The sequence below is a fragment of the Rhinolophus ferrumequinum genome, chromosome 16 (genome assembly GCF_004115265.2).
Source record: "Rhinolophus ferrumequinum isolate MPI-CBG mRhiFer1 chromosome 16, mRhiFer1_v1.p, whole genome shotgun sequence".
Taxonomy (NCBI): Eukaryota; Metazoa; Chordata; class Mammalia; order Chiroptera; family Rhinolophidae; genus Rhinolophus; species Rhinolophus ferrumequinum.
Window position 1 is genome coordinate 26412694 of NC_046299.1, and position 13193 is coordinate 26425886.

The 13193-nt window shown below is 48.5% G+C and overlaps 1 protein-coding gene across 1 annotated transcript; it reads left to right on the forward strand.

Moving 5' to 3' along the window:
- The first annotated feature begins 7575 nt into the window (after positions 1-7575).
- On the forward strand, positions 7576-10076 carry FRAT2 (FRAT regulator of WNT signaling pathway 2). Its single transcript, XM_033130966.1, has one exon. It carries the CDS (start codon positions 8022-8024, stop codon positions 8712-8714), a length of 693 nt encoding a protein of 230 aa, XP_032986857.1. The 5' UTR covers positions 7576-8021; the 3' UTR covers positions 8715-10076.
- The last annotated feature ends 3117 nt before the right edge of the window (positions 10077-13193 follow it).

A 13193-nucleotide genomic window follows, 5' to 3' on the forward strand; every position in this document is an offset into this window, starting at 1 on the left:
TGATTTCCAGATTCCAGGGACGTAACCCTGTAGACCCATCGGTACCAGTTACAGAGCTGATACAATTTGAGATCAGAATTACAGAGAGGATCTGAGGCACTGACAGCAGGCAGATGAATTTGTGAATGGTGCCAGAAATAGCTTGTACTGCCCTTATGGCTCCTCTGCAGGTTTTGCAAGCTCTTGAAAAGTCTTGCTTTAAACCAGTATGGTTGCTACGACATATGTCTTGGACTTGAGGCCACTGAGCCTGAAGTACATACCAAGCCAATAACCTGGGACCAGCCCTCAGTTGTAAATATGCTCATAAAAATGACGAGGTGCAGCTTTTACATGGCCACATAACATCGGTTGGATCATTGTGTGATAATACTTATCTAAAAATGCCTGCCTTAATCGTTCTAGCAGCTAGTTCGACTCCTTGCAAGTAGGTGGGGTAACCTCCAAAACAAATAATCAGCTAGCAAAGCTGACATCCAGTATTTATTCTAAGAAAACCTTTTCCTGCCCACACAAGGACGATCACGGGGCTCACGTGGATCCCCTCCCCTAGGACTTCACACCGGGGTCCAGTCACACCTGATCCACACCTGCCAGATTCAGATCTAAACAGGTACAGAAGCCATAACTTGAGCTATACAGAGCCCTCCAGTTTACCAGACACATTCACGTGCACCATCTCTTTTGATCCCTGTGAGAACCCAAAGGTAAAGTTGAGAAGGTGGCATAAGGTAGTGCCCAGGCTTCTAGAGTTCAAGCCCACGTGGTTGCACCCTATGTAACTTGGTCCCAGAGAACACAGTGTTGCTTGGCTGTGAATTTCAAAATGCCTCATGCATTGGGACACCAAAATCTGTTCACCTTCGTGTTCATCACCTTGCAGGCTCTTCACCCCCAAAGCTCTGCCATGGGACTCGAACCAATTACAGAACAGGTTCCTTTGTACTTGATGAGAGGAGGGTGGGGTGGTTCCAGGATTGACTTCTTGAGGACTGAGGGCCTAGGTAGGGCAGGGCGGGGTGGGGCTGCTTGCTGGGTATTCCTTCCTTTTCCTCTTCTTTTTCAAGGAGGGGGATGGAGTTGGCCTGCAAGTCCTTCTTTCTGTCATTGTCCTCTTCCACATGCCTTATCATCTCTCCCTCTTCTCTCCGTTTCTACCCCATCCTCTCTCTCTCTCTCTCTCTCTCTCTCTCTCTCTCCCTCTCTCTCTCTCTCTCTCTCTCTCACACACACACACACACACACACACACACACACACACACACACGAACACACACAGGTGCATGCACAAAGGACTTCCAAAACATTTTGTGAGGTATAGGAGATACAGTATAGTAAGGAAATCAGACGGAATCTTTGCCTTTACGAAGTTTATAAGGAAGGGACAGATAAAAATAAAACACATGATTGGAATAGTGCTGTGAAGTCTTTAAGTGCAGATGCCATGAAGGGACCTGATTTGGATGAGGGGTCCATGGTCGGAGGGCCTCTTGGAGTGAATGATGTTTGTCTAAGACCTGAAGGGTAAGCAGGCTGTAGCCTAGGTTGTTTGCCTAAGCAACCAAGGCTCCAAAACTGCCAGATCCCCAAACCTAAGGGCAGCGATCTGGTTGGAAGGCGGCCTCAGGTGGGAACCCGTCTTGATGCTCTGTTGACTGTCAGGCTCACTGTTTTTAGTGTGTGTGTGTGTGTGTGTGTGTGTGTGTGTGTGTGTGTGTGTGTGGTCGGGGTTGAGGGGCAGTGCTGCTAAAGCTCCCACTCATGTTGGGCTCCGTGCTCCAGATGCAGGAGTAGCATGTGCAGAGGCCCTGGAGCCAAAATGAGTTTGGCCTCTCCAAAGAACTGATGGGAGGCTCAGTACACGGCATGTAATAACTACAAATAAATATTAGGTATTATTACTTAAATTCTTATTTAACATTGCAGGATTTGTTTGTTCTTTTGGGGAGGTAGCAGTTTCTATTTATTTAAATATATGTCCGGCTAGGTCTTGTTTTGGGGGAAGCATGGTAGTAGAAGAGAAAAAAGAGTGAGCCCCTAAATCAAGGCTAAAAGATTTCTAGAAGTGTGCGTTGGGTGGGCCTGGACTAAGAGGTTGGGGCTATGGTGTCCTCGGGGCTGGGAAGCTGATCTTCTTTCTCTGCTGAGAACAGCTCCTGAGTTAGATGTTTCTGGTATGTCTATTGTACAGAGCTGGAAACAGTAAAAGGCACAGAAAAGTCTCCCCGTCTGCTTGTCACCTTTTTCAGGACTGGCCCTCCTCTAATTTTGTGAGAGGAACATGAGGGAGGGCTAGAAATTACAGGCCTGGATATCACAGCCAAGCTGCTCACCCAGCATCTTAGAGGCAGAGGAACCGTTAAAAATTGAGTCCAAACCCCTTGCTTTGCAAATGGGAACACAGGCCCAGCATAGGGATTGCTGTCCCCAGCATCTGGGGACTGGATGAACTAGGACTAGAACTCAGGTCAACCAACTCCCAGCATGGTGCTCCCTCTAAAGCTGGCCAGGACTACACAGAAAGTCTGTGGGCCATGGGCAGCTCACTGGGCCTGAGGACAGAGGCCTGACAGGTAAGAATGAGTTACTCCTTGGTTGAACCACCGCACTTGGTGCCCAATCCTTTTATAACCCATGTTTAACACAGGGTACGATAATTGCTTCCTTACACATTTTTCTGTGTTAGTGTACTTGTTTACTATTGTTGCTGCAACAAATCACCCCAAACTTAGCGGCTTAAAACAACACAAATGTATTATCTTACAGTTCTGGTGGTCGAGGCTTGAAGTGGGTCTTACTGGATTAAAATCTAGGTGTACCTTCCTGGGGGCTTGAGGGGAGAATCTGTTTCCTTGCCTTTTCCAGCTTCCAAGGGCTGCCCACATTCCTTCCCTCATGACCCCTTCCATCTTCAAAGCCAGTAATCACAGCACTCCTGCCTCTACTTCGATCATCCCACCTCCTGGTCTGACTCTGACCTGTCTGCCTCCTTCTTATAAGGACACTTACGATTACATTGGGCATACCTGGATGACATAGGATCATCTTCCATCCCAAGATCGTTAACTTAATCACATCTGCAGAGTCCCTTTTGCCCTGTAAGGTAATATACTCACAGGCCCCTGAGATTAGACTGTAGATATCCTTGGGGGGGCATTATTTTGCCCACCAGAGACTGTTCAGCTTTGCGAGGACTGCCTCCATTGTTGCTGTGGCCTTAGAAGCGGGCACAGCCCCTGGAACAGTGCAGGCGTTTTTCCGTGTGCTGTGTGATGGAATGAGTGGATTTACAGCCACCCAAGCTGAGCCCCTGCCAGGACTTCTCTCTCCGCAGGAGGCCTGGTCTGACACACAGCCAGCAGCCTGTTTGTCATCTCTACTTCCCCAAGTGATGTGATTTATAGGGAATTCATACGGCATATGTTCTTCATTTTCCAAGGCAAATTTTAAAAATCAACTTTATTGAAGTATAATTTACATATAAGTAATTCCCCCATATAAGTGTTCATTGAGCGTTGACAAATGTATACACCAATGCAATCCCCACCATAATCAATAGATGGTGTGTGTGTTCAGTTGGTCTTATTGTTTTGGTATACAGTTCTGAGTTTTAAGAAATGTACCAACCTGTGTACCATCACCACAATCAGGATACTGAACAGTGCCATCGCCCCCAAAACATCCCGTGTTCCCTTTTGTAGTCACAGCCTCCCCCACCCCCTTAACTTTTGGCAACCACTGATCTGTTACCTGAACCTATCGTTTTATCCAAGGCAAATTTTAGTCATGATTGCCTAGGTAATAACTTTATTAAAAAGGATCCCTTTCCCTTTATGCATTGTATTGTAGCCACTTGGGATGGGAAGGATTACTGAAGATCTTCCTCAGGCCCACTGTGGTTCCCTGGCTGCCTTGGGACCAGCCTTCGCTTCCCTACTGAGGGAAAATGACCCAGTCCACCTCAGCCAAAAAACCATGTAACAGGTGTGAAGGAATCAGGTGACCAGTATTTTCAATGTGATCTCAAAGTTGAAAAAGATCAGCCACTTGCATCAGAAGCGTGGTGAAGATGTTATGAGTTCACATCAGCAAACAGATGGCAGTTACAAAGAAAGAAAAAAATCTAGATCAAATACCAGATATAGCAGAGACTTTTTCTTATTAAGGTGAAATTCAAAATTGTGCAACTACTGTCTCTATCAAGTTCCAAAACATTTTCAGCACTCCAAAAGCAAACCTCGTACCCCTTAGCAGTCATCTCCCCCGCCCCCACCATTCTCACCCCCAGACCTAAGCAACCACCAGTCTGCTTTCTGTCTCTATGGAGTTGCCTATTCTGGACAGTTCATGAAAGTGGAATCACTACGTGACCTTTAGTATCTGGCTTCTTTCACTTCATCTAATGTTTTCGATCATAATGTTGTAGTGTATCAGAACTATATTCCTTTGTTATGGCTGAGTAAAGGTCCATTGTATGGCCATACCACAATTTATCCATTCATCCATGGATGGACCTCAGCATAGAATTTGCCATTTTTTTGGACTTGAACATCACTAGAACTATTTCTGCTCCCCAGAGCCTAATTCCAGCATCACCCCCAGGATCCATGTGAGAAGCCTTCCCTTACATGTTCTCATGTAATATAACAACTTATAAAGAAGGAATCACCCCTTGCCCCATTTTACAGATTCAGAATCAGAGGCACAGAAGGATGAAGCAGCTGGATCCAGGTGGGATTCCAAGCCTAATGCCCATCCCTCTTCACCCTAACTAGTATCTCTGAGTACAGGTAACTGAAAACAAAGTCCACATGGAAAGCAAACTCCTTGGGAGGGATTTTAATGCAGTCTAAACTACTACAGAAAATCCCTGAATTCTGTGTCCTTCCACCGGTGATTCTGAATACCCTCTGTGTCTCTTTCCAGGCAGGCAGCCAGCGTGCCAGGCACACAGCTCTCATCGCTTCCCTTTTTGATACCCTCTCATTACTTTTAATTGCATCTGAGCCTCTTTAGCATCTTGTATTTTGATTCCTAATCCAGGGCATTTCTCTGCCTCCCACCGCTCCAGCACAGCACTTCCCTCTCTCAGAGCTCTCCAGAGAAGTGCCCCCAGAAAATGGAGTTGTTCTTCCGTAATGAATTCATCTCTATAATGAATAGTATAATATCCACGTTCCAGGCATATTGACATAGCTATCTCCACACACGAGCAACAGTACAAAGGCAAAATTTTTAAAAGAATGCCATCTCACAGCTCCGTTTCCTATAGTACTAAGAACACTATGGGAATTACCCTGACAAGAAGACAAAATCGACTTCCAGGGATGCTGGATTACAGACAATAGCTACAACAGCCCCATTAATGTTTAAAGTCAATGGAGCGTAAAACTGCTTTTCTCTACTTACAGGCAGGCATCGTCTTACAGAGAGGAGGAAAAACATTACGATTTGAGTCTATTGAAATCCATAAGCCCTCCCCTAATTTTCATCCCCCTTGAAATTCTCTAGTAAGTACTATCAGAATGAAAATGAGAATCCCTCTTTCTGGGGGGGAATGGCTTCCAATCCTCATGAGTAAAGTGTGAAGAGCCCTCCACAGAGATGGAGGAGAAAGGCTGCCTGTTGGGAAAGGATCTATCACCAAAACCTGCAGAACTAGTTGTGGTGACACACCTTGGGACTTGGGAGCCTCTGGGCTGACTTCAGAGGTCCTTAAACAATCCCAGGTCAGGGTAGACGAGAGGCAGAACACAGGGGACCAGGCAAGTTCAAGGAAGTAATGCCTTTAGGGTATATTTTACTTAGTGGGCTGCAAGGGGGGAAGCTTCATCATTACTGCATTAGCTGTTCCCTCGGGGAATCGCTGGAATTGAGCCAGGCCTCTGTTAGTAAACCATTGGACTTAATCCCACATTACATTTGTGTAATGCCTGACAAAGCCTGTTCCCATTATCTCATTTGATCCTGAAAACAATCCTCAGAGGAAGGCAGGGCAGGGATTATTTTTTCCATTTTACAAGTGAAAACACTTGTAAACTGATTTGCCAGGAGCCACACACCCAGACGTGGCAGGAATGAGACTTGAATCTAGGTCTTTGTACAACCTGTTCAGGGTTCTTTTGACTCAACACCACAGACTGATCAAAATATTCCCAGCCCCACCCAGTCCTCACAATCATCAGTTTAACCAGCACTGGGAGCTCACAATGATAGAGCTGATGTTTGCACTGCCCACACATCTCTGTTCTAATGAAAAAATACAGCCCTGACTGGCAAACTCTCTGGGGAAAAAAAATTTTTTTTCATATGGTCCGTGCACCAAAGACCAAAATTAATCCAGATGGATTTGAAAAAAATCAAGGTATTAGAAAAGGACTTTATAGATTTGATTATATTAAAGTTTGTTGAGTTTCAGTGGGAAAATATGACTCTACAGGGCCAACAAAAAACCTGAAGAAATATTCCCAGCAAAATATGAAAGAAAAGAGTTAACTTCTGGTATGTAGATGAGTCATGCAAATAAGAAAAACTCAATAGGAAACAATGGGAACAATTCACAAAAAAAGGAAGTAGAGTTAGTCAACATTTAGAAAACTGCTCTACTTAACTAAAATCAAATACATAAAGGAGTTATCACCTATGAAATCAGCAAAAAATAAAATAAAATTTAACTAATAGTACTGAAATACTAGTGAAGGAGCAATGAATAAGGTATACGCACACATTAACGATGGGAGAGGACATTTACGCATCTGTAAAGCAATTGGCGCATTTATCAGGCACCTTCAACTATCTATATCCTTTGACCTAAAATACCATTCCTGGGAATGTGTTCTTAGGAAAGTCATCAACATGGAAAGTTTTATGTACTAAAATGTCAGTAACATACTTATTTACAACGGTGAAATTAGGTAAACAGTAAACATTAAAGGAATTGTTTAATAATTTATGGTACAGCCACTTGATGGAAACTTACGTCATCAGTATATGTTCTCAAAGTGCATGCAATTAACACGAACACAGTTTTTGGTGTAATGTGAGGTGGAAAAGGGTACAACGTTGCATGGGCTCTTTGTATATAACACTTTTATAGAAAAAGGCTAGAAAGGAAAAATGTGTTTTAATGTGAATTATGTTGAAGTCCTATGATTATGAGAGATGTTTTTTTCATCGCCCTATATTTCTCTTTGAATCTTTTTTTTTTTTAAATGAACAAAGTCAACTCTTCTTTAGCCTGCGGTGGCGCGTCCTTCTTTTGCGATGTGCCTGGGTGTTAAGGCCTGCGCAGAGGGGAAAGGCGCAGAAACGCTACCTCAGATCGATTCCGCCCTCCTTTGCGAGCTTCCCTCTGCAGCCCCCCAATCCCGTCCCCCCTTTCTCCGCCCCGACCTCTCCGAAACCCGACTGCGGGCGATACCCGCTCCTCCCCTCCCCTCGCTGGGGTCCCGACCACTGCGGGTGCGCGAGGGAGGAGCAGGGCGGGCCCAAGCGTTGCTGACACGTGGGGAGGGTGGAAGCTTAGGGGGAGGAGAGGTTGGGCGTGTGGGTGGGTGTGTCTGCGAGTGGGAGAAACCAACCCAGGCTGCCTCAGAGTTTCCATTTTCTTGTGCTGCTCATCCGGTCCGAGACCTACAAAGGTCTCCACACTCCCGAGATTCCCTCATAGGCGGACACCGAGCGCAGACACAAGAAGGCTCTGACTACGGCCCTCCACTGCCGCGGGCGGCCCGCGACGCGACGCTTCCTCGCACTTCTCCCCCACCCTGGAACGTTGGTAGGGCCCAGCGGCTACGTCACTCATTGTTTACAAATCAACCAGAGCCGGTAGGATTCCGGCTCCCGCGGCTGCGGCGCGCGGCGCAAGTGTCTACCGGTCTTTGGCTTTCGTGTCTGCCCGGGCCCCGGCCCTTGCCCCGGCCTTGGCCTCGGCCTCGGCCTCAGCGCCGCGCCCCGCTCCGCCGCGACCCACAGAGCCGCCAGCGACGCCAGGAGAGCTTCAGGTGCCCGGGTGGGGTGCCATGCCTTGCCGGAGGGAAGAGGAAGAGGAAGCCGGCGAGGAAGCGGAGGGGGAGGAAGAGGGCAGCTTTCTCCTACTGGAGCAGTCGGTGACGCTGGGCGGCTCGGGCGAGGTGGACCGGCTGGTGGCCCAGATCGGCGAGACGCTGCAGCTGGACGCGACGCAGGACAGTCCGGCCTCCCCGTGCGCGCCCCCCGGGCCGCCGGTGCAGCCCCCGCAGCCGCCGGCGGCGGTGCGGGCTGATAAGGTGGGGCCTCCCGGGCTGCCGCTGCTTCTGCCGACCGCGCCGGCTGAGACCGTGGGCCCGGCGCCCCCGCGGGCCCTGCGCTGCGTCCTCGGGGACCGCGGCCGCGTGCGGGGCCGGTCTGCGCCCTACTTTGTGGCGGAGCTCGCCGCAGGCCCCAGTGCGCTCCCGGGGCCGTGCCGGCGAGGATGGCTGCGGGGCGCTGTCGCCTCCCGCCGCCTGCAGCAGCGACGATGGCCACCAGCCGGGGCGCGCGCCCACGAGGACGACCCGCACCGGCTCCTGCAGCAGCTCGTGCTCTCGGGAAACCTCATCAAGGAGGCTGTGCGGAGGCTCCAGCGAGCTGTCGCCGCAGTTGCAGCCACAGGCCCTGCGGGCGCCCCCGGGACTGGGGTCGGCCGCAGGGGACCGGACCCCGTTGCTCTGCAGCCCTCTGACGCCTTGCACTGACCCGGGCCCCCTGGAGGAGGAAGAGGAGACCGCTTCGCAAACTCGTCAGCGTCCTGCTCTCACTAACCCTGAGCTGAAGCCGCCGTTCTGGGAGCAACCGACTGGGCGGCGGGAAGGTGTGTGGGGAGACCTCAAGCCGAGAAGTTACCGGCTCGGGCGAGGCTATAGGAGAAAACTTGAACGTGGAGAGATGCATGGGTCAGGACGCGTCCGTGCCGCGTGAGAATTTCCCTGGCCACCTGGAGGCCAAGGACCTGGGATAAACTGGGAGAACTATGGCAGCTACTTGTATCGACTTGTACCTGACTTAACCCTTGGGGACGTCGTGTACTTGGGTTGTTTAAAGATAGGGCTCCGAGGGGCAGGAATCGCGAGGGCTTTATAACAACACTTGAAAACTTAATGACACGAATACATTTTATTTTCCGGTGGAAGAGCTTAGTGAAAATGGTGCTACAGTTGCTGTGCAAAGAAATTCCGGAGGTAGTGGGTGGGTTGGCGTCGCCCACTTTCTTCCACCTAATCAGCGGCTGATAGAGGTGGGAGATGTGAACCACAGTTAGGGGGTGGGAGGGAGGAGGAAAATTTTGAAGGTGAGTAGAGTTGGAGTTAAATTTGGACTTTCAAATTACTTGACCTTGACACCTGTGGTTCAAGGTCAAGGTTTGCTGTACTGGAAGGCTGTGGGAGAGCTAACTCACCCCCGTGTCCGTCCTTTCTCTTGCTCTAAGAAGAGCCCAGTCTGTGCTTTCCTATCTTTTGGGAGTCTCCCCAGGAGACACAGGCGGAGAGGGACATGTGAGGAGAGTTATTTGTTTTTTCTGTGCTTTCCTCTTTCCAGAACTCCTCCTCCCATGAGGCCACTCTTGGCCATGCCTTGAGCTTTCTCAGAAACACTCATAAACAATCTTGAGTCTCTCTCCTGTGGTCCCAGCCCGCCTTTCTTATTCCACCCTTTCTGGTGTCTGCACCAGTGGATGAGACCCTGGCAATTTTTCTGCTCTGTTCTGGCCCTCTGTGGATCCGTGGGCCTGAGCCTCCGTGGGTCCTCAGCCCTCACAATTTCCTCGCCACTGACTCTTCTTTGTGAGTGACTGAAACTGTTTTTAAAATGTGACTCTCCGAAAGGAGAAACCGCTGGCTTTACACTTAAGAAACTTGAGGGCGCTTTAAGTAAGGTGCCACCCCCAGACTTTAAGGTAGCTAACCCCATTTTTAAAAAAAGATTCAATGGCTTGTTCATTCTCCAGATGTAGCTATTGACGTACACTTCGCACCGGAGTGTCTGAAATTGTGGTGGTCCTGATTTATAGGATTTCTTAATTAAAATGTCTGCTGAATAAATTTGGTTTTTTTTTGGAACATGGTTTGGCGTTTTGGTGGAAGGTAGGGGAAAGAAAAGCACTTGGGGGATGATACCTTTAATAATGAAGAGTGTACTTGGAGGGACCCGGGCTCAGCACAGAATAGTGATGGAGCTGCCAGGACTTCAGTACTTCTGGGTTGATGCTGCACAAGATCAGAAAATTAAGTCTAGGTTTTTAAAAACTCTTAGATGGGCTTCCAACTCCCTTTGTGGCATAAGAACATATTCCAGAAACACTTTCTAGGCTAGAGGGCAGAGGCCAAGGGACTTGTGTCTGGAGCGCGGAGGGAGGATTTTCATCTGAATTTATTGTATGAAGAATGGTTTTCCCCTAAGAGACTGAACCAGTCTTGAGCTGTGGCCTAGGGAAAGGAAAATGGTCTTACCGTGATGTATTTGGTAGTTGTAAAAAGGCTCACTTTAGCAGGCAGGGGTTAAATTAACGGAAGCGCCCAGGCCCCTACTCATTCTCCTGCCGGCAGCCCCATCTTTCCCAGGCATGGAACCCTGAGGAGCCTTTTCCTATTTGCTCCCTTGCCCTTTTCAAGGAAGCCTTTCTTGGTACAGCCCAGCTCTGCTAACCAGCCCCCCCACCCCTCTCCTGCTCAGCACCTCTTCCTCCCTTGCCTGCCCAGCACCTCCCACGCTGGAGCTGCAGGGGAAAGCTAGTGCTCAGTGACTCGGTTTGAGTCAGACCTTGCTGCTCACCAGCAAGTGATTACTCTGTATTTTCCCTTTTCTCATTTATAAAACAATAATACCCAATAGGGTAGTTGGGAGGGTAAAATGAGGACCTGAGGTGTCCGGGACACTTAAATGCTCAAAATATGTTGGCTGTTAATTCTTGGCACCACCATTGGCCCTTAGTCCTTCAGGGAACCCTTATCTACCTCCTAAATGTGCCCCACTCACCCTTACTGGCACTTCAGCCACCCCTGCTCTTCCACCACGAGCGTAAGCTGTCGCTGCCTCTTTTACTCCTGTGCCCTGTAAGTCTCTTCCTGAACTCCTTCCAGAAGACCATCTCCACACACCTTCCAAATGGTCTGCCTCCGCTTTCATCATTCTGGGGTATAGCATTTACTAAGCATACATGTGCCAAGTACGGTCCCAGATACTGAAATCGTTATATCATCTCCTTATGTCATGACTTTATTTGCCGTGAGGTAGGCACTATTGTCTCCATTTTTTAGATGAGACTAAGTGATTTGACTGAAGTCACCACCTGTTAAGTGATGAGGCTGGGATTTGAACCCAGGCAGCCTGGCTCTAGGATCTCCTTTCTTCAACCAGATCTTCCAGGCATACTCTACCAACTACAATGAGACTTTTTTGACACCATTTTCTCCCATGTTGGATTTATTAAAGTTGTTAAGAGCATCCTAGAACCCCTGACCCACTAAAATACCTCAACACACTGGCATCACCACTCTCAAACTTTCTTGTGCACTAGCCACATATGTGCAAGGTGTTTGGGATCCGTGATGAAGCAAGGTTTCAGACATCCTGGAAGAACTCACAAGCAGGTTTGGGGCCAAAACCTTCACATAGATAATAGGTATTGCATAAGAGAGGCACAGGTAACAAATGGTATATGGCCGCTTCTTTTAGAACCTCAAGCCCTCTGTAAGATGAGGGCATAGTGCCAAGATGGTGAGGTCTCACCCAGTGCAGATGTCCTATGGGTCTGCAGGATGGTCAGAACAGCACTCAGGATTGAAATTAGAATGATGACTTTGGACAAGGAGGGAAGTCTACAGAACCTGAGAAGTAAGGTAGAGGGGGGCGGAAAGGGAAATGACCCCTGTTACAGGCAGGTACTCTACAGGGACCATATGTGAGATGTTGCTTTTCAATGGGAAGAGGTAGGAATTATTGGTGGTACAGCAGGATCTGAACTCATGACTCAACGTGATCCTCTTGCCACTGTCTGAGCCTACCCACAGCTTTCCTTATAAATCTTAGCCACTGCTACTGATCAGCCATCTGCAAAGGCTATAAAGAGCCTCATCCTGGGCCTGGGCCTGGGGAAGTGTCTGTGTAGGAAGCAATGGCCATTTCCAAGGAGGAAATGGGCAGCTTGGGACAGCCCGTTCTTAGTCCTTGGCTCAGGAATGATTGTGGCTGGGAAATCCCTAACCTCTTGGAAAGGATGGGTACAGAACTGGGGGCATGGGTGTGGGCAGAGTTGAGACAACTCCATCTTCTGAACGGGCCAGTCACATTCTGCAAATTTTGAGCCCAGAGGACCAGGGCTACAGGGAAGTGGCTAGGAGGAGTGGGTTGTGTGAGAGTGTGTGTGTGTGTGTGTGTGTGTGTGTGTGTGTGTGTGTGCGGTGGAGGGGCGCTGGGGATAATTAGGAGTTTCATGTGGGAAGGTACAGGGACAGCAGCTTGGTGCCTCATAAATGACTAGAGAGAAATTGGGGCTGAAGATTAGAGATTTGGCAGTTAGAGCCAAGAGGGGTGGATTGAGCCTGGGGCATGCTGTCAGTTGGGAAGTAATAACACGAGCTAATGTGCAGTGCTTACCTTGTGCCAGGCTCTGTTCTAAGTACTTTCAAATCTATATGGGAGGAAGAAGAGTAAACAAAGGGATCAGACAGAAAGTAAGAGTGGAACCAAGAGAACCCGAGAGGTTGGAGGGTGAACTGAGAGGGATGGTGGGTAGGTGACTGTGTCTCCACACTCATGGCACACACACACACAAGCACAGCTATGTGTCTCTTTGTATGTCCTCTGTGGTCAGGTCCAGGGTGTTTGAAATCGGATCTTACTTAGTGACTTCCATTGAAGTTATTCAGCTTCCCTTTATCAGCACCATTAAGTGGTTTGGTGTGTTTTGAAGATCTGTGCTGTGAGTTCTTCCTCTCCTTTACCCACCTGGAGAAAAGTACAATTTATAGTGGAGAAAGGTGATTATGACTCCAGTCTCTGGGGAAGATTTTCAGGAAAACCTAGGAAACCATTTTCCACCCATATTAGGCTGTGGAATCTAATTTAGTAAGAAAGAAATGGGCAAAAGGCAGGGCAAAGGTAACAAGATGAGATAACCAGCTTGTGACATTTTTAACCCACCCAAATCAATAAATCAAACAAACTGCTTGAATAGC

Coding starts and splice junctions, on each gene's coding strand:
- FRAT2 (XM_033130966.1), top strand. CDS start 8,022: ATGCCTTGCCGGAGGGAAGAGGAAGAGGAAGCCGGCGAGGAAGCGGAG.